This window comes from Chiroxiphia lanceolata, chromosome Z, assembly GCF_009829145.1.
Source record: "Chiroxiphia lanceolata isolate bChiLan1 chromosome Z, bChiLan1.pri, whole genome shotgun sequence".
In the NCBI taxonomy this organism is placed as follows: Eukaryota; Metazoa; Chordata; class Aves; order Passeriformes; family Pipridae; genus Chiroxiphia; species Chiroxiphia lanceolata.
Genome location: NC_045671.1, coordinates 9,145,790 through 9,167,676, shown reverse-complemented (window position 1 = coordinate 9,167,676; position 21,887 = coordinate 9,145,790). Strand labels below are relative to the sequence as shown.

Genomic DNA, 21,887 nt, shown 5'->3' with positions numbered 1-21,887 from the left:
CACATATTTTCACATCTTAGTAAAACAATCACTACAGATTCCCTTGTGTTTTTCCATCATTCCAAACATTGATTTGGGCTTACTTACAGAGGTATGAAGACCAACACAAAAGACACACATAAGCAGAAAACTAGAATCACCTTTACAGGAAGAGAGTAATAGTCCAGTTCTGCCATCATGTCCTCAAATTCCAGCAGAAGGCAAAAGCAACTCACTTAAAACATAGCAAAACAAAGCTAAAATGTGAAAAAATGAACAGCCATCCATCCACACAAATATGAAGACTCAGTGAAAGTAAAAGAAAATACAATGGAACGGATTCTCTATATGCATGAATATTTCCACTTTTCCTCATACTGGAGCATGCTGCATCACTATACGATCAGAAAGCTTGCAAGAAATCAAACTGTTACGTACTCAGCTGTTCTCCCCATCCGAAATAACTCCAGCTGCCTGCATGTAACACAAACAGCAGAAAAGAATAGGAATGGAAAAAGAAAGCTTAGAAAAACAAACCACAAGCATACTTTTCATGTATTTAAAACGCCTTATAGATCACGAAAGAGATTTTTTTTTCTCGATAAATACAACATTAAATTTATGTTGGGGCTTGCTCCTCGTATTCATTTTGTTTGTAAGACATTCTGAAGATTAAGATCATTATGAACTCTAGGAATTGCTATGCAACCATGCATTTATCAACACAGGTAGACAAAATACTTATCAATCAACACATTACCTAACAAGAGCAGTTAAACAGTTATTTCCCAGTGCACTCATCAGGATTATAGATAGAAGGTCCCAGAAACCAGAGTCCAGTTTAGAGCAGTATCTGATTCCAGGCTAAACTCTGCAAGTCAAGTGGCAAAAGTTGCTCCTTGTTTCCACTTCTGCCCCCTTTCAAGAACGAAGTTAACCCAGCGGTGAGAGCACCACACCAGTAGTAACAGCATGAAAAACTGTGTGCACGTAACCTAGTGTTAAGTGTAGAGTACTTTCTTAGGCAGATAAACACACAGGTGAAAAACTTAAGAGCTCTCACAACATTCCAGGGATGCGAATGGCCACAAGTTAATTCTGCAACAGTAAGCAAATCTCTCCCTGTTAAAATTGAAGGTGACAACAAATTCATGCTAAAGCTGAACTGTAAATTGGTAAGACAACCAAGTTATTACTTATCAATACTATCCATGTTGTGACCCCAAGGTCATACTCCGTACAATGGAGGTAACAAACTAGCACATACAACACTTAAAGCACTTCAGAAACATGCACACAACTTGCAACTCCAAGAAACACTTCAGACCCAGCATTTCTAGAAGACTACATGTAAAAAACACTTTAAAAAGTGACATTTACAGGAGTTTTGATGGGCCAAGTGCAGCAGACAATAAACAAATTCTTCACCTGCAGGAAGAGAACAAGCAAGAGCTTTCTGTCCTGGCTACCAGCCTCATCTCTACCTACCAGCCAGGTACACATTACCAAGAGGGTGACAGCTCAGAGGATTAAACATATCCCTCACACTGCACTCATTAACAAGAGTCACAAAGTTAGAGTGGGCGAGTTCTTGCTTTTAGCTAAAATTGCAAAAAACAGTTCTGGGAAAAAAAAGTATCTTTGTCCCAAAAAATCACCACCGAATTAGTACTTAAGTAAGCAACAATTAGTCCTGATGAGTAACTTGGCTTCCCAAGGGTTTAGTCCCTAGGTACATGTACTACAGAGGGGCTTTGTTGATACTTCAAATCTACAGGGAAAGAAAAGGTGAGCAGGAAAAAGAAAAATAGATACAAAGGTGGACTACCCCAAGAAAATTAAAAAAGCAAATCAGGGTTTCACCCTCTCTCTCATCAGAGCTACAACTAGACTGCTCCTTTCTTCACAGAAATAAAAGGTTTACTAAGCAATGCAGTTCCTCAGACACACATCAGTACTTCAAGGTTCCTGGACTACGCTCTGACACACGTGAGGTGCTTTGCACAGGCACAAGCATTGCTCAGCTTAAAGTGACACTTTTATTATCTGCTAGAGCTTCAAAGGTAGGTCACTGCCTTCTGGCTCCTACAAGAGTAGTTAGAGAAAAAAAACCCAACCAACACAGGTATGTTTGCTTTGGTCAATAAAGGAAGCAGCCCTGACCAGGTGGAACAAATTCAATTATATTTTTTATCATACTGATTTAGAAAAGACCACATATTAAACTGGTATAATGCTCAATAAATGCAGTTTCCATGGAGTATAAAAGAGTTATTCCTCTCCTGTTTACAGAAGTTCTTGTTCACAGAACTTAACAAGTGAGAAAAAGCAAAGTCCATCAAGTTGAGTACCAGAAGTCTACGGTCTGACACAAGACAAATGTCACTTCTCTGGTCCACAGCAGCAAGTGTGACAATTCACCACTTGGACAATGCACCAGTGCCAGCTGTGCTGGCAAGATGAAGATGTATCCAAAGGCATCAGAAACCTGCCAGTGTCCACCTGACAGTGTTTACACGACCCTGACCACAGGGCTGTCATCTCAAACTTGTTTTTCACTGCAACAAAAATCCATGGATTGCCTAAATATCAGCTTTGACAGAGGTCTGAGTGTATTTCAGGGGGAAAGGAGTGAAGAAGGAGGAACACACAACCAAGCTGGCAAAAAAAACAGAAGTAAAAGACATCCAACAAAGAGAGATGAGAAAGGAAGACAACCAGCAGAAAGGGTATGGAAACCAGAGGCAGGGCGAGCAGAGGCAATAGAGACAAATATGGGGAAAAAGTTGAGAAAAACAAGCAAGATGTTGACAGAACCCTGCACTGATCTTTAATGTGCTGTAATCAATAGTTCCCATTAGAGAGAAAATAATTTCCTATTAATGTATAAGTCAAATAATATCTTTTGTGCATCTCGTTCCTGAAAATCTCAAGCCACTAACACATGTAATAGCAACTCCAGCACATCTTTCCATCAAAAAGTCTGTATCTCAGGTGAACAGTAAGAGGTAAAGGAAGGAACATTCAGACATTTGGATCAATACTAAAGATCCAGAAAAACTGTTGTGAGAGAACATCATTGCAGTCAGGCTACTTGTTAGTGAAATCCATGTCATTATTCACAAGTGAATGCACATGTAACATCCCAAGGAAACTGGGGAAGAAATAGCAGAAGCTACTATAAATTTCTCAAACCAGTATGCAGATCAGAAAAACCACAGAGGAAATGGAGCTTACCTGTCCTGCAACTTTGACAAAGACAAAACACCCAGACTGACAGCCTCTGCACAAACCACTGTAATCAATCTGTGTGGAGGGAATGAGTGGCTCTTTAAGGGAAAATGGAAAGCCTGACCCCTGAAACAAGTTCAGACTGTTCCTAGCCCTTATTTCCTAGATAGTAAAAGGCCTGATGGCACAAACCAATGACGAAAGTCATTGTTTAAAACTGGAACAAGGAGAAAACCACCAAGTGCTAAAACTGAGCCTTTCTCTTCCTCTGTTCTTGGAGGAGAAACACTACCACCTCCCACAGGCAAAGAGTCCACAAACTGACAGTGATAACCCTGAACCAGCTACTTACCTGGCCACCTCACTGCTACCAAGTTCCACAAACTTTCCATGCCCAAACATCAGTTGATGCCAAGCAGGGCAGGGTGAGGAGAAGGGTGGCTGCCATGAGACACCAGCTCCTTACCCTGCAAGTTCCACACTGAGAAGTTGTGTCTTGGCTAACCAGGGCGTGCTACAACTAGAGAACGACTGGAAGACAATACTGCAGCAGCAAACAGAAAGAGATGCAGTAACAGAGAGTAAGGCAGAAGCTCAAAACTCTGCTTTTGTTTGTTTTTACTAACACCCACTTCACTTCAGCGTCTAACATTTTGGAAAAAAAGATGAATTTATTAAAGATTCAACACATATGCTACTTCATTTAAGATTCAGGAGCTAACAGTATATATCTCAGTCCTTCAGCATAATCGCAGAAGACCTGGGCTGACAGTCTTGATATTTTGAAGGTCAATGAAAACAGAATTTCCTTTTAGCCTTTTCAAGTTGTTTTTCTGCTTCATAAAAATAACATGCATAACCTCAATTTGTTAAGAAAAATCCCTTCCAGATCACCTTCAGGAACAAATTTAAACCTGTACTAACTCGAATTAAAAACATCAAGAAGTCTGGACAGATAAAAATTGGAAATTTGTAATTCTAAAGACATACAACAACATACATTAACACTAGAATAGATGATACACACAAGTCAAACTGGTTACTCCATGTGCTCTTAAATATCAACAGTGTGTGTCTCGGTTATCACATTATTTTGTATTCATAAGTTTCAGGACTCAAAAAATGAGGTTTCACATAAACCTCCAATTAAGGACTAAGCAATGCCAGCAGCCTGGTGCCTTGGAAGCTACAACATTTTTGTCATTAACACATTTTATAAAGCACATCTAAGTTCCCACAGTTAGCTGAACATAACATATGCTTGTTCTGTGTCTCAGTTATGCAACTATTCAAGGAGGAACTCCTCCTCCCCACTTCACACTGTCAAGCCTGGATCAGCAGGGACACTGTAGAAAAGCAGAATATTCCAAGTTCTTAATGCAGTCTAATTTGACTGCTTGTGTGCCATTTTGTTTCATTGCTGTTTACAAGTCTCTGGGAGTGGCTGGCACCTACTATCCCTGCTGTCCACTGCTTACAGTCATGCTGGTGAATTATTTAATTACCCTGTTGTATCCCATGCTGAGCACAGACAGAAATCATCTAAATAAGTTTATAAAAGCAAACAAAGCTCAGGATATTGCACTATATTTGGTGCGAATAAAATACTGTTCGTAGAATAGAAACAGAGCTGGGAAAGTCCTGGTCAGTTCTTTTTTCTAGATTTAATAAACCTCCTTTTCCCCTGGCTAATTCCCTCAACAGAGTGTGCCAGGTCTCAGATTCCATAGAAATCCTCATTCTTCCAGTGTTCAACGCACTTCCCAATACTAAACAGGTGGTATTTTAGTGGAATAAGCTTCTCAAATACCAAACATACACTGAAGAGGTTTTTAGAAGGAAGTCAAGTTTTCAGTAAGCAGGATGACCAAGAGGGTTTCATAACAAGTACCACTATTTCCAGTTCAGTTTTGGAACACCACAGATGAGGGCTAAGGCCTTTGCACAAAAGGAGATGAGAAAGCACAGGAGGGAAATGAGCTAAAAGGAGCTGACAGAGACAAGGATAGGCACTGTAGTGTGACATTAGAGTACTCCCCTCTTGCTCCCTCTTTTTCACCACATTCAGCTTATGCTGAGCTTTTGGAGTATTTTATTTCACTAAATGAAAGGGCCCTTCTGGCCACCTTTACTATGGCTAAAGAAAATCAGATTGAGAGCTGAGAATTTAAGTAGGGCTTGGACCACCAAGTTAGAGTACCCACTAAGTTATTACAAGCTTGTGCAACTCATTAATAACCACAGCAAAAGAATCAGGCAGAGTTCCACCTAATTTTATCTACAATGGAAAAACTGTAACATTTCTATCACTGCATTGATATCTAACAGAGCTGTCTTGTCTTAAAAGTTTTACACAGACTAAGAGATGTAAACACAAGTACTGGCAAAAGATTTATATGTTCCTCATGAGATACAACTTTGGACCATAGTGGATCACCTAACACTACATATATATGCATAATAGCAAAGAGGAATATAATGTTCTACAGCAGCTGGGATACAAGATTTGGTGCCTTTTTTCCTTCTGATTTTCAGTCTTGGACTTTGAGTACAAGCCTTGTTGCTCAAGGACACATATTTATGGCTTGTGCATAAAGTCAGGCAATAATTTTTCTATCAGTTTCAAATCTTTAGTCCAATTTTTAAAAAGTTTATATTCCACCGTGGCAGCAAAATTCAAATTAATTTCCTCCTATTGCTATGACATTAAAGGATGACTAATAAAGTTTTAAAGTCCTTAAAACGTCCACACACAAAAAAAGGCAGCTTTCATGAAGAGCACTAGAAAAATTATGAAAGCTACAGAGTTTAACTGAGCATTTGCATTGTTTGATCGCTGCTTACAAAGACACACATCAGTATTAGCAATGTTCAGAATTTCAGTAGGAGCTTTACATTTGGAGTTTATTTAAAAGTCAAAGCTTTATTTCCTTGTCACCACTTCTCAGAATGCAGACCATACTCTAGGAAAACAACAACTAAAAAAGGGTATGTTTAGGGGATCAGCAGCAAAAACAAAGCCTTAGAGTTTTCTGGAGTTCAGCAGTAAGTCAAACTTTTTTACTGTATAATCTCCTAATATAGCCAGTATTTTTATTTTTACATTTCATTTGCCAAGTACTTTTCCTTAGACATATCCAGTCCTGAAGTGGCATTTTTACCCTAAAACTGCAGGCAGGCACTTTGGAGTAAGACCTTGAATCTGTGTTCCTCTTAGCAGATCCATCATGCCTTCAGCCAGCCCTGACAGTGAGTACCACAGTGCCACAAGAAAACAAGTCTCCCAGAGGGGATTCATCCCAAACAAGGAGGAACGGGAGCTGCCAATCACCCAGAAGCAGAGAAGCCCAGGAACTCGCTTTCCCAGCCCATCACCAAATGACCACAAAACAGCTCATACAATGATTTCCCTTGCACAGGCTAAAGCAGTTTTTCCTCGGCTCAGCTTAAATTAAAAAAAAAAATAAAATAGCCAGTCGTGTATTGTTTTGAATTATACTAAACATTTTTCAAGGACTGTTGTAACTGCACTGTGGTCAGAAGTTCTACTCTTACTGGAGTTTTTCAATGACTGCAGCACGATCTTTACTGTCACCCACCCTTGAGAAGGGTAAAACAATCACTGACTTCCTCTTCACCCTTCCCAAACTGGCCTGGTCTAGAGATGCCATAGGTGTCTGCTGACCTCTGTTGTTTAGGTGCAGAATCAGGCTGGTAACCATCAAAAAAAAAAAGGCAAGAATCTAGATGTATAGCACACACCTCTACAGCAAGGAGAGCTGTGCAGCTGCGTCACCTCCCAGCAATCTCAGACAAATATGCTGCCTGACCCTCCACTATCACACATCATACATCTCTCTGAACAATCAAAAGGGTCAAGCTGTGGCCTGCTTAAAAGTGTTTTGATTCTGCCTGGCCTTGAGATACTGGTATAGCAGATCACTTTTTTTAATGTATCATTACTGAAAAAGAAAACAAAATTTTTTCAATAGGATGTCATTCCAGCACGTTTGCTGACAAAGAGTCAGTTCATCCAGCAGCAGGGTGGGATGCCCCCAACCCAGTGGCACATTAATGCCAGCAGAAAGATGCCAATATCCACAGTATCATCACATCCACACATCAGTGTGGATGGGATCAGAGGAATGTACAAGCCCTCCTGAGGCACCAGTGGAATTTGAGCTCCTAAAAAGAAAACTAGAGGGCATCAGGAACGAAACCTCTCAAAGTCAGCCTTTGTGGTACCTTTGAAACAGTAGCGAATGTGTAGGTATTGAAAGAATTTTGCCTTATATATTGTGCAGAAATAGATTTCTTCAAGTATTAATGGGAGAGAAGGGTCACCACAACAAACTGTTCTGGCAAAAAATGCCATCCATTCCTATGATGTGTATAAAACATTTTACCAGATTTTAAGTGGATAAAAAGCTGCTCGTGTATCTAAAACAAAACTGCAGCATTTTTTTCCCCACATGCATGTGCACACACACACATTCCAGAGAGCATTTAGAGATGTAATCTTGCTCCTTTCTCTCTCATCTTATGGTAGACCAAGCACACGCTAGCTTTGGTTCTTTTGGTGGTATAACAGTGTATCAGAAGTTTTTCCTCCTTTTGTTGCTGGTATCAACACACAATCCAGAGCCAAGCAACAAATTCGCCTTCTGCTGATAAAAAAGAAGAATAGCAAAACATACAATAAAAAAAATAAACAAAACAAAACCAAACCACCACCACCCCTTTTTTTTAAAAAAAAAAAGGAAAACAAAAAACCACCACCCACCACAGCCCTGGTAACCACGGATTTTACAGAGCAAAGCACTAAAGGAAATGGAAGAAAAACATATATGAAGAAAAGCGACAATAAAGCGTTCTCAGAAAGATTATCAGTCAATGATAAAAAGACAGAACTGGTTCATTCAATGGCCCTTAGGTTATCATTCCTGAGAATCTGAACAAACCTGCTCTCTTCCAGATTTGTAAACTCCCTGACAAATGGTGTAGGACAGTATTTACAGTAGCTGATATTAACCACGTCTGCCAAACCTTTTTTGCAAAGATGCAGAATATTTTTCTCATCCCACTTTGGACTGTGACTGATCCAAGTCAGAGCTGCATTTAAAACACTCTCAGTGTGACTCACTTATGGATTATAATGGACTTTTAGGTTGCCAGAAATGATTTTGAGCATACAAGGAAAACATATCTGTAACTTCCCACAATAAATAACTTAAAGCTTATTGACTCAATGCCAAAATAATCAAATAATGCTTCTTCAATCTGCTTCATTTAAAGTGAATTTCAGACAATAAAACCTTGGGTTTCTTTTAAATTTACATTTAATATCAGGCTGCTAGTAAAAGCTAATATGGGGATGCTTCAGTTATTCAACAATGACGTATCAGAAAATTAAGAATTATGACTGCCTTTAACATAAAGGCAAACAAAAGTGGATCCATGGGCACTATAGTGCTTTGCTTATGGCTCGGAATCACTGAAAGTTAAATCACTTGGAAGCATGCAATCTTTCTGGGGCAGGAGAAATATACAGGGAAGCACAGCAGTTGGGAGGTAAAAATGAAATGGTTAAGTATGATAAAGGAAAAGACAGGAGTGCCAAAATCAGCAGGGCTTAGAAGAACCACCTGCTTCATTTAAGAATAGGTAGGAAGCCTAAATACCACATTACCTCAGAAATTATGGGTCAGACTCTTCTAAGAACAAAACAGCATTTGAGACTGTGAAAGTGGGCCTGAAAGCCCAATAATCTCTGGAAACACTGGAGCTTCTAGTCTGGGCTGAGATTTCCCATGGTACCATGCCAAGGCAGCAGCCCATATACAAGGAGAGACAAAACCCCACCCTCACAGATCAGACGATGGCTTTCAGACAGGGCCCACCTCTCTTCTCCCACATCCTGCTCCATCCATCTCTCCCTCTGTACTCATTGGGGGATAACAGAACAAGTTGTATCCATGCAGGAGGAGGGAAACAACCACGAGAAGGTGGTTGGGGAAAGGGAACAGACATGTCTGCAAAGTACAGAAGCAGAAGAGGGCATAAGTGTAATCTAATTTAACATATAAGGAGGACATGTATTTCTCTATTTAATGAACCTGACCTTTCTTGCTGGAGTAGGTTTTCTCTAGCTAGAACAAGGATGTCAAAACGTTCTTCTGAGACCTGCAAGAGGGCTAAGCAGGACACCAGTGGCATGTGCAGTTAGGCACCATTTTTTAAAATGCAACCTATATGAAGTGTTTTGCGGCACTTCTGTTCTATAGTGCATCAGGTGTGGTTTCTTTATCAGTTTTGTATTTTTTAGGATTGGGAAGACATTCTCATGGGGCAAAAACTATTTACAGTGAGCACTTCTCTTTCTCCTTTTAAACCCTTAGTCTGATGTCCAGCTGATTGTGTCCTGCTTCCAGCAGTGACCATATCTCATCTAGCATATCATGATGGAAAATTGGATGACTCTTGCAAGAGGATGTTTTTATTATATCTAAAAATATAGCTATCGATTATTAATCCACAAGGTAAGTAAGAACACTACGTACTGGGCACATTTTAGGCTCCTGTGTGAAAGGGGTTAAGCTCCTCTGTCACATGCAAAGGTCAGGTCAGCTTTCAACAGAGATACAATCAATGCACCTTCTGGGTTAAACTCGAGTACCCAAGGACTGTGCTAGTCAGGAAAACTGACGGTTCTTATGCACAGGTTGATGCAGGGAGAGTTCATTTTTCAAGAGTACCTCTATATTAAATGTCTAATTTACATTTTTCCATGTAAACAGATATTCATAGATGCCAGATACTTGCAGGCAGTAAATAAGCAAAAGTACATGCAGTGCCATGAGCTTTATTGAAAATTCTCAAATACATTAACCACATACTGCTATGAAATGTTTAACATCCATTCTAATGATGTTTTAATCCCATGAATGATTACACTAATTCTTGTGTGACATTACTGTTCAAAGCAGGGGCCTTCAATTAATTATTGTAAAAGGTCACTTTCAAGGAAGGTGCACGCTGTTAACAGGCAGCACAAAAAGGGCAGCTGCAGTGCTGCTCTTCACTGTGTCTGCCTGCGAGAGCCCATTTGGTTCTCCAGGGGAGAAACGGGCTACAGGTAGATGTAAAAGCACCCTGCTGTGGGAACAGGTGCAGCTATTTTTTCTACACAGAAGCATTCCTTCTAATTTACCCATACATCACAATAATTAGAAGAGCCAATGAAACCAGCCTCTCCCAAACAGAAGCAAAGTCCAGGGCACAGAGCCAGGAAAGCAATTTCAGCAAATTTGTTAATTTCTTCGACATTTCACATCAGGTAGCTTTTCTCTGACCTTTTGTCATCAGGAGTTCTGCTCACTATGCTAATATGATTTAATAAAATATCTGTTTCTCCCAAAATGCTTCTTATTTGTAGGCTTAACAAATCAATTGTGACCTTTTGACTATGTAAAAAGCGAAACAAAACACAAAGAAACCCACCCAAAACAGATCACCAACAAAAAACCAAAAACAAACAAAAAAAGTGCTTTATTCTTTACATACACTTTTTTTTTTCAGGAAGGGAGGACACATTCAGTGTTACCTAGAGTGAAAGCATTGATGAAATACTCTCATATGGAGCTTTGTACATTTTCCAGCTACACAGCACATTTGGATTTTCTAAGCAATTTGTTAATATCCATATTTTGTTGAAGATTCTTTTAAGACAACAGTACAATACTATACAGAGTAATTAATTCTACTCAAAAAAGTAAACAGTAATTAGCATTTCCTAATGTTATCAGTTTTGAGGAGATCCTATAATCAGCCTAATGGATAAACAGCCTGCAACGTGTAATATCCAAGTCTTACAGGATTTGAAGTAGAGGATAAAAGATTTGTCTAAATTATGAGACTTGAGTTTTATTAATGTTGGTGCCAAAAGTAGATAACACATTCACAAGAGACATCACTGAGCTTTCATCTATTGTACGTTAAAAGCAGTGTTTCAGAAATCTAATTTTGCAGACCATCAGATACAGTATTTCCTAGGTTATTTTTCCATCCACGTTTTCAGAAGCATAAAAAAATGCAAGACGAGATAAGCAGAAATTAGTAAAAGCATTTTTTCCATCCATCAACACAGCATTGAAAAGTAATATTAAAGAAATTAGACATCAAGTACACAAACCTCTGGTGCATGTTAAAAGGCTACCAGCTGTACTTGTCTCCATCTACTTTCTGCCTCTTCAAATTTCATTAAACAGTAATAAAAATAATATTTAACACAGGATGTTTAAAGATAACACGTTTAAAGAGCCTGACTTAGTCACATGAAAAAACCTCAGCATTTTCTTACAGGCATCAATATTACAAGGGTCTAACAATCCAGGTGACTTTGAACACATTTGCTGTTCCTTTTGCACATAAGGACTCCAGCAGGTTAGACTCAATTTTGCTTCCTTGCATCAGAAGCTTTAGATCAGCATTTTGAGGAGCACAGCTTTTCATAACTGACAAAAGTTGCTGGCTGCACAGAGATTTAAGTATTTCTAGCAAGAAAATATTGTTCTGATGTACCATCACTTGATAACTAAGCACAGAAGGAAATTAAGTACACTGTAAGAGGAAAAAACATTGAGAAGAAATAAAGTCTAACTTACAACACTGGGAGGCAGCACTGGGCAAGGGTTTCTTCTGGACTTCCTCCTGAAAGGAGTACTAAGGGAGGAAAAAAAATAGGAAAAAACACAGATGGATAAAAAAAGCAAACGGTAATTTTATGAAACAGCTTTCAGAATACAGCATGCCACACATAAGAGAAAATATACCTGGTAGTATCAAAGCATAATATCTGTAAGGATAATATCTATAATATATTCTCCATAATATAAACACAGTCCCAGAAGTGTCCTTTTTTTCAAGCTAAAATCACATGTTCCCAAGTGAACATCTTGTTAGGGTGAAATCTGCTTTACTACAAGCACAGGCCCCTACTATCAATTGTGAGGCCTCAAAATAGACACCTAAAAGACCTGATTCTCCACACCACGATGTCGGTGTGACAGGGAGCTCAGAACTGAGTATAAACCTGTTTACATTTAGACACTCCAGCACAGCTTAAACAGCTCAAAACTCCAGTGGGCTCACAGCAACTCTGCAGCAGGAGATGGAAGCAGTTAGATAATTAATGTGTCTGGCAGGGTAGGAACACAATGTTTGCCCAGCCAACACTTGCAAACTCTCCTGTGATCCACTTTACATCCAAAGTAAAGAATTTTTCATCTCATTTAATACTAAATTAGAGAACACAGAGGTATTTCAATTAGCCAGCTTTGACTTTTTACAAAGCTGTCTGTTACAGCATCAAAGCATTCCCAAGGGGAATACCAGTGATTTTATTTTGTTATTCCATCTTGTATTACATAGAGATACGAGAAAATTAGGACAATTGACCAAAATAATGAGAGCAGTCTTTGCTGGGAAAAAAAGGTCTGACAACAAAGGAAGTGGCAAACTTAGTAAGATGGTGCTGCAGCCTGTCCAAAACAGAGCCACCAGACAGTCTCTCCTTGGATTTGGTAAGGATTAATGGCCAGCTCTTTACATGGAAGGTGACAACCCGCAGACTTCCGCTGTGGTTATCTTCCAATCTGTGCTATTTAAAATGCACAAGGGATCCTGAAAGGTGGTTAGTCTTGTCATCAGCAAACTGCCAACCCACTGAGTTAATCAGGATTGTGAAAACAAGAACTGCCAGATCTGACAGCACTGACTGGTTGACAAAGCGGTGAAAGGAAGTCTGTTGATGAGCAATTTCAGAAGCACAGGACAGCAACGGGTTCTGAATTATTATCCTCAGAGATCCCAAAATGGCAGCAGTTTGTTCTTTTTAAGGCAATAGCCTGACGGCTATCAGCAGTCCCAACATGAAAACTGTTTGTAGGAAGAGAGGCTGGAAAGTATTTTTATGACACCATATGAACTCCAAATGAACCGGCTTATTGAATACTGCTGTGCAGCCTTAGTGTGTTCATTCATTGTCTCAGAGGTAGCTGAACTTAACGTACAGAAAAGAAGATAAAGGCACAAAATTGCCCTGCACCATAAATACCGCTGTGCAGACTGGGATTCTGCAGCCCAAAAGGTGAGGTCTGTAAAGGTGAGTGGCACAGAGTGGATGCATGAGGATCAGTCATTTAATTTGTCCAAATAAACCTGCCACCAGCTGGTTTCACAACATTGGGTTTATTCGCCCAGAGCAAATAAGGTGTTTCTTCAGGCAATGCACAATTAAGGTGCTGAATTCCTTTGCTACAGCATAACTGACCTGGGTGCACTGAAAAGGCAACTGCCATCCACAAAGAAAAATCCACTGAATGCTGTTAAACACAAGAATACTGCCTCTGGCTCTGGAAGTTCCTGAGCTACAAGTCGCTGCCAATTAGATGAACATGCAATGAAGATCTCATCCCCATTCTGAGTGGCTGGCAGACATGGGACAAGAACCTTAAGTCACACACTGCAAAGGTGTCCTTACATTTTTTCATTTTCTCACTGGTGACACAGAACAGCCACAATAAATTTGAGACCATTAGGTCACAAATACAGAGAGATTATTTTGGTACTGGTATTTGACAAAAGCAAGCACTTAGCACGCGGATGAATGGCACAGCAGGGAAAGGGAAGTCTCAGGGTATCTGTCAGCAAGTACCAGCTCAGTGAAGCACTAGAGGGCACCTTTGCTTCGCTGAAGTACCTGGCACAGACTGCTCCTACAGCCCACGGGACCAGGGAGGCACCACAGCAGGATCACTGACAGGACAAATCACAGACTGAGCTTTTTCATCGACTCCTAGAGGTTCTCAAGCCTCTAGAAAAGGCAGGAGAGATTGCCCCAAACATTCTTATCCACCGAAAAACTGGTGTGTCCTCAGTCAAAAAGAAAATCCACCTTATTTTCCTTCATCTGTGCAGTAAAACAACTGACTCACACAAGGAGCAGAAAAGAACAGATGAAGGATTCCAGAAGAAAAATCTCCTGAAGTCATCGCATTGGCAGAATATCTTGTAAGTTATCTTGCTACGGAAAGAGACCTATCAAAGGGTTTAAGCAAGCACCATGTTCTTACTCAGTGACGTTCACATCAACATGTGGGTATGGTTTTTTTAAAATGCTACATTTCTGGTACAGGCATTACTATGTTAAATCTTACTTTGCAAACAATCACAGGGATCCAATACAAAGAACAAAAGCAAGTTATATGGCATTCAGGGCTACATTAATCTTTCAATTTAGATATTTACCTCATCATCTCCCAGTGAATTTATTTGTTCCAATTTTCTGGTCCAGTATCTGGCCTCTTCTTCAGGGATATCTATATCAAAAGAGTAAGTCACACCAGCTTATTAATGAGGCAAGTCTGCATTTATCACCATTAGCATTAAAACAGGGAGAGCAGTCCAAGATCACACCACCACAAAAAACCCACATGTGATTTTGAAGAAATAAAACTGTTTTAGGTTAGCACTCAGATGAAAAAACAAACATTGTAAACAGTAACACAGTTCTAGGGCTTACATTGCTTTCTTGTTTAAAGCTGATTAACCAAATGCACACTGCACAAAGGTAGGAAAGAGAAAGACAGACTGGTTCACATTTAATTCAAGTATTAGTTTCATGAAGAGTCATTTTGCAATGATATTTTAATACACTTGCTATATGCCTGATAACACATAAAAAGAGCATCTTCTGGAGGCTTTTATAACCTCAACAGAACACGGGCTCCCTTTGAATAGCACATCTTACCTAAATACCTGGTGTAGCACAAATTAAAACACAAAAGCTAAATGGTCTCTTTTATTCCTTTGCAGGCAATAAGGAAAATCTTTTGAGGTAAAGAACAGTGTTACATTATAGGCAGTCATATTCACTTGAAAGCACAATCCTACTTTTACACCACACTGCAACTTCATTGTGAAATAAATCACAACAACACTTTTACCTTCTAGATTTACCAACTGGATGACTGGCAGCAAGTAGCAAGCGTTATCACCTTTATTTTGGTAACTATTTCTATTCTCTATTTCACACTTTGAAGTAATATAGTGTCCTAATGGAACACAGACTTCTGCCACTCAGAATTTCACCTTTCAAAGCACACTCTGGGAGATGTAGATGAACTGCTGTGAAAAGCCTGACACAAAATTATTTAGGGATGGGGTGGTGTAAAATCACTGGTAAAGGAAAAAAAAGGTTATGGGTTTGTTTTTTGGGTGGTTTTTTTTAGCTACTCAACATCCCTGACTGTAACAACTTCTGAAATCTGGCTATTCATGGTGTGAAACCACCTCAGTGCAGAAACTTCAACGCTCACAGAGGAAGGAAGTGGAGGCAGTGCTCCAGCTACACAACGCCAGCCCTGCAAGCCAACAAGAAGATAGTGCTATACCAGTTCAGCTGGTTTTCCCGTCCTCTGTAACCCTTTACACTCTCAGGTGGCCTCAAAAGGAGCCAAGTTTATGTCTAAGAAGTTTGCTCTCTTGACAAGAACTCCACCCAATGACCACCACCACAATGGTGTGTTCAGCTGTGCATTGGCAAGAACAGGAGAAGCAGGCTTGGGATGGCCTCCTGGTGAAAAGGTGATTCTAAAAGTTACATCCACCCTCACTCCTGAGAGAAAAAAGAACAGGATTTATTGGCAGGTGAGCATTCCATTGGAACTATGATGCTTTCAGGAAGGATCAAGTATTGTTTTCTTCTTGTACTTTGATGGGATTATCTGTCCTACATGTGTTCTCTCTCAGCCACACAAATAAATCTTATGAAGGCAGTGACCCCAGAAAATTGGAAATAATAGTGGCCATGAACCACTATCAACAGGAAAATGCCAGATTTAGTGGAATTTCAAGCTTCAGAAGTAGGTATTTCCTTGGACTACAAATTCAATTCTACACCTCTGTAAGAGAAACATCACTGTATTTTTATGCAACTAGTCTCATCCAAACAAGGGGATAAAATAGTCACCACTTGACACAGTTTTATAGAACCTTAATCCCTGGCTCCAAAAAAACCTGCATCAAGTAGGAAAAAAGACAACCTATTTCTCCTTGCTTGGAGGGAGACCAAAATAATTTACCCCAACCATAATACACAAAGCCAGTTGCTCTTCCTAGTGTACAGTACATTACCTTGTTGTTAAATCCTAACAGAAAACAAGCTAAGAGAAGCATGAGAGAGTCTTCCAGAACTGCAAGAGTTGTAGGAAAACATACATGGTTTTGATCATTAGAGCTTTAGATCACAGCTGCACAGATTTATTAGACAAGCTCTGCAGAAATCAGGGTTGGCATTCAGGGAGAATCTGGATAGAACTGACCTAGAAAGAAGACATCAATGAACTGAACGGCTATCAGCACACAACCTGATGAGATTTAGGAAGACAAACTCTAACAAGGACCTGAAACAACCAAAAACTTACAGCAAAGCCTATGGAATTGTCTTTGAAAGCCAACACTTCTCTAAGACATGAAGAAAAACTCATGAATTGAGGACTAGAGGTTAGAGCCTATCTTGTATCCCAGATGCCCATTTCATAAGTAGAGCGATCAGATTTTTACTGCAGGATTGCTGCTTCCATTGAAACAGCTTCTTATGCAAGTCAGAGATAAAAATCTGCTACTGTCCAGATACCAGCTGCTTCAAGGACATCGTCTTGGTCTTAGAGAAACTCTTGTCATCAATACTAATGCCAGTACAATTACTGCACAGCAAACGTTAAACATGAAGCAATGGGCCTATGACCTTGAGTCAAGTAACCTGCCCAGATGAAGAGATCCCAACGAGATAGAATTCTTGATGTTTTGAGGAAGCAGTTTGTGTTTTACTTTCACAATTCTGTTGTGTCTCACCACAGCCAGCAGTTTCGTTGAAGCTCGTTCTTTAGAATGCAGAGAACAGAAATTTCTAGCGCGGAGATCACAGACCGCTTGCAAGGCCACATCCATTGGCCAGCTCCTACATCACTGCTCAACTTTGATTACAATGGAAATTACTATGCTACATTAACTTTTGCTTACAAGATACAAATGTGGAACTAGTCCAAAAAGAGGACACCTGATGCCAGCTCTGGACTCCACTGACATCACGCCTGGTGAACAAAAGGAGCAAGGCCACATGTCAGTGGAACTTATTCATGGCCACATGAATAAGAGCAGAGAGGAGAAGGGCAGCTATGTTCAATAGCTTTTGGGGCTTATTAATTTGATGCCAACACAGAAATATTGCAAGCTTTACTGCCCTTGCTCCTACTGCAATCCTCAGCTGGAAGCTGAACCCCTTGTTTTCTCTGGGCTCCTGGTGTTAGGGAGCAGTGAAGTCTGGTTGCTCCCCAAGGGTGGGGAGGATCTCCTGGTTGGCAGGGCAGGGGACTTGCCATTTAGGGTCTCATTCTTACAGCACCTGAGCAAGGTGAGCAGAGCAGGCCCAGAGATCATGGCAAGGGTCAACCAGGAGCCCAGATTGGCAGCCAGGTCCATGATGACAAGGTAGGCCTGAGGTCGAGTCCAGACAAGGGCCTGAATCTATGGGGACCATAAGCAGGCAGAGACACAGCACTGGCTGGGGTGAGGGATCAGTAAGTCCCACAACATCACTCAGGACTGAAGGCTCAGAGCTGAGCTGAAGTGGGATTCCTGGGCACACGAGCAGAGGTGTTGGGTGGAGGTCCTTCACACCTGGGTAGAGGTCCCAGGTGAGGCTGCTCAGAGCAAATAGGACGTATGAGTGTACCCAGGGCCCTGACACCTAGATACAGACACAGAAATGGGGACACAGCAGTACAGTCACTTATCAGACTGAGGAAGGAAATAGAGGAGAATTTGGTGCATCTATACAGACCACTCCACTCAGTTATACCCCTTGAGGTCTTAAACATGACAGTATTCCTGCTTAGAGATCTCTAGCTTGGCAATAACGAGGCATTTCAGCCCTAAAGTTTTTCTTCTCCTCAGGTTTAGTGGTCCTTGCTCTAATCCTTGCACATCACCTTGTGCCTTCTGGGTTTTTCCCAGGTAGCAAGTCCTGGGCTGGGGCATACCCCAGCTCGGCATAAGAACAAGTGCCGAAGGTGATACCCTCTCTCGCCCCACTTTCCTACAAGCCTTCACCCAGCTTCCCCTCTTCCTAACCCCAATTTCTCCCCTTTTCCAATGTATGGGAATCTTTGCAGGTTCTCACTGAAATGAGTTTGTCAAGCTGAGTGTTTCTTTCTGTTCAGTTCCTAAGACAATAAAACAACAAAGCACATTTACTCCACCTGATGGCTGGATGCAGATCAGCATGCTCCCAGCCTGGGAGTAATGAGAACACTAAAAGCATCTTCACTCCAATTATGAACTAGAAACTGCCTGGCACAGAACCAAACTGCTATAGTTCAGGAGCCAAAAGCATTTTTGAGTGCTGCATCCTGTGAGGGATTTACACATAGTCATTGCATTTCTAAAAAAGGGGGGTAGAGTAAAATTGCTTCTAAACAGAACAATTTTACACTTGAAAAGCAGCATCCTGAAAAGTCTGTGCCAGCACACACTCACTGCATCAAAACAATAATAGCAAGACTGTCTTCTCTTCACCAGTAAATTTTCTAAACCAACCACAGAAGGCTTTCTCCCTTCCTTGATATGTCTGTCTTGTTCCTGAGAAGAAACAGATATGATCAGTGGAGAAACCTGCTCCAGCCTGTCTTTGATCACAATCTCATGAAGAAGGCAGTTTACTGCCATTTTTAATAGACCACCAAATATAAAAATGCTTTGCACCCTATGGGTTAATATCAACTCTCACTAACGCTTCACATTTCCCATGCTCACTCTTCACTGCACTTTTACAGAAGAGGATTTTCAGTCATCCTGTTTCTGTGAGACTGAACATTCAAGCACCTGGGGCTGGCAGAGATCATTAGAGGACAATCTGGCCCCCAGCAGCACAGTCCATCACACAAAAAGGTCCACAGGTCTGCTCTCTCCTGTACACCCTGTGCTGATGTCACACTAACGACACTACTGACCACAAGGCAAGAGCTGCATCTGGAATGTGCAATGGGACACACGGGCAATATATCAAGGTCACCACAGTAGTTCTTTTTCCCGTTAGAAATCTGGGCATTAACGAAGTTTAGCTCCTGTATGACCTCAAAAAAGCTTATCTAAAATCACCAGGAGCAGCGACTAAACTCTCATCAGCCTTTGTCAGGAGATGATTGCTTCCCAACCCTAAGCCTGGTAAATACTTAAAAACAACTTCATATGAAACATCCTCCCCCCCCCCCAAAAAAAACCAATCAAAAAAAAACCCCTCTAAGTTGCCTTCATCATATGCTACCAGTACCAGCATCAGTATGTTCTGCATTTATTTCAGCTTGAGGTGTTGCCAGCCTCCAGAGTACCAGGAGAAGAGATACCAAGAAGGTAGACTCTTGAATATATCACGTGGATGCAGAACAACAAACCAGTTTCTAAACCTCACTGCACACACAATCATGTTTTACATCACAGATTTCAGCTCTTCTGTTTTTCAAGTTCACTTATTCTCTTTTATAAACCCTAAAAATAAAACGAAACATTATAAATACACAGAATAACCACGAGTTCTGGATCTGTATACATCTAAATGAAAGAGAGCAGCCAGAAGTGACAGAAAAAGCACAGAAGCACAGCCAAACAGAACACACAGTTTTTTAAAGCTGCTATCCCAGACAGCAGTGTTTTACTCGACTTGAAAAGCAGAACAAGCTGTACATGTGCACACATATCGCTCTGCTTCTCATGTATCTACAGTAGCCAAGAGATCCTCACCTGGGAAACAAAACATGATACACAATGTTCCTAAGTGTCACTTCAAACCTGCTGTTATTAAAATATTGCCACTAGTGCACTGCTGATGACTTAAGAACTTCCACAGGCAGATCAGTGATCCACTTAGCTCCCTGTGTAGGTTTAAAGGGGCAGTTCCCAGCTCATTTTGAAGAGTCTTAACATGTAGGGCACTGGGAGTCCACATTGCTGCCATCCAGCTAAAGGGAAGCCGACCAGCAAATCCACTGGGAGAGATGCAGAGGCACTGCTGTGAGCTGAGCTGCCTCCGTGCATCTCTCTGAGACTCACAGTACCTGGGGCAAGGAGACAGAGCCTAACCCATGTTGCAAGGTCTTTCTCTATTGTAGACATGATGGCACAAGACGCTCAGTCATGGCCTGAAGGGAAGCACTGCTGGAGAAGGTGACGCTCCCTTCCAGAGAAATATCACACCCCCTTAGTGCCTACTGCTTTTCAACCTGCCTCTGACCTTGCCATGGCAGGACACACTGAAAACGGAGATAGAAGCAAAAACTGTAGCACTCTTCAAGGGAAGAGCAGCAGAAGCCTTGAAAGACCTAACTCATGCACCCATTTTTTCCTGGACATTATGAAACACTGGAAAGGCAGACAACTTTTCACACTCTACAATAAAACTCCTTCAACACAGCAGTGTGGACTTCCTGTTGCTTCAGTATTTGGCCTAGTAAGCAAAGAAATAAGTAACAGATGTACTTTAAATGATCAATTGTGTTAAAAACAGAAGAATCACAAAAATCTTTTTATTTAGTCTGCTCTGCATGAAATCCTACTTCTCCAAATGTAAAAATTTAAACCAGTAGTAAAAAAAACCCCAAAAAAAACCCAAATAAAAACTCTTGTGAGTATAGTAGTAGGGAGAAAATAAATTATTACCTGAAATAGTTTTATTTTTTAAATGCAGATGCTCTAATACATAATGATTTATAGGGAGTCTGTTTTCTTATGCTTGAAAAAAAAAATATCAAAATGTAATGCTGTTCAAAATATGAATTGCAGAAGAAAGCAAATTCACTTTTTGACCCTCTTTGAATACAAAGGGAGACCCCAGAACTTCATTTTCTTTTAAAGCAGTGACAGATTACAAGCAACTGTGTCACAATGAACTTAGATGAGAAGGTAGTGGCTGCAAGCCTTGCCTTCAGCTGTGTGTGCTGTGTTCTGCCCCTCCCAAAAGCCTCAACACTTGCCCCAAAGAACCAAGATTTCCATGTGAGGTGAAACAAAGTGTGTTGTTCCTCCTCTTACATAACAAGCAATTTCAATAATAAACTTCCCACTGACAGGGTGAAAGCTGTCAAATACCTTTTCCCCTTTACACACTGGACTGTACTTAAAGAGTAGTGCCATTAGAACACTGAAGTACAACCATCCAGGGGACTGTGCACTCAGAACAGCACACTCAGAGCACTAGATACGATTTGCACTGACTGTCGTGCTGCAGGGCCAAGGCCTGCATCCTCCCCTGCACCAGCAAGGGGGGTATGAGACTCAAAGATGTCCTCATTCCTTCCCACAACAGATGGCCACCCCTGACAGCTGCTGGCCAAATGCCAGTGGGTGCACAAACGTTCCACCCCTGCTTAGAGCATGATACAAATTCCCCACACTGGCAGGGGGCTTGGCAGCTAAAAAGAAGCAACAGGCAGAGAGGGAGAAAGGAGCCTTGCAATGAAACTTTGAAACACTTCAATGCCCAGTGCATGAAAAAAACAATAGCACAAGCCCTAAAAACATCATCTCTGCTCTTATTAGCTAAGAGCTGGAAAGAGAAGCTTCAT

At 40.8% G+C, this 21,887-nt stretch overlaps 1 protein-coding gene across 6 annotated transcripts in view; it reads right to left on the bottom strand.

The window, feature by feature from the left end:
* Nucleotides 1–21,887, bottom strand: part of UNC13B (unc-13 homolog B) — a 209,623-nt gene that overhangs the window by 152,939 nt on the left and 34,797 nt on the right. For 3 of the 6 annotated variants that reach the window (XM_032675045.1, XM_032675049.1, XM_032675046.1), the window contains exons 6-8: nt 14,518–14,588; nt 11,874–11,931; nt 418–453 (exon numbers count right to left, since the gene is read on the bottom strand). In XM_032675045.1, coding sequence (XP_032530936.1) covers nt 418–453; nt 11,874–11,931; nt 14,518–14,588 — 165 coding nt within the window. The remainder of the gene's footprint in view (nt 1–417; nt 454–11,873; nt 11,932–14,517; nt 14,589–21,887) is intronic. The other 3 variants (XM_032675047.1, XM_032675051.1, XM_032675048.1) reach the window with 1 other exon arrangement.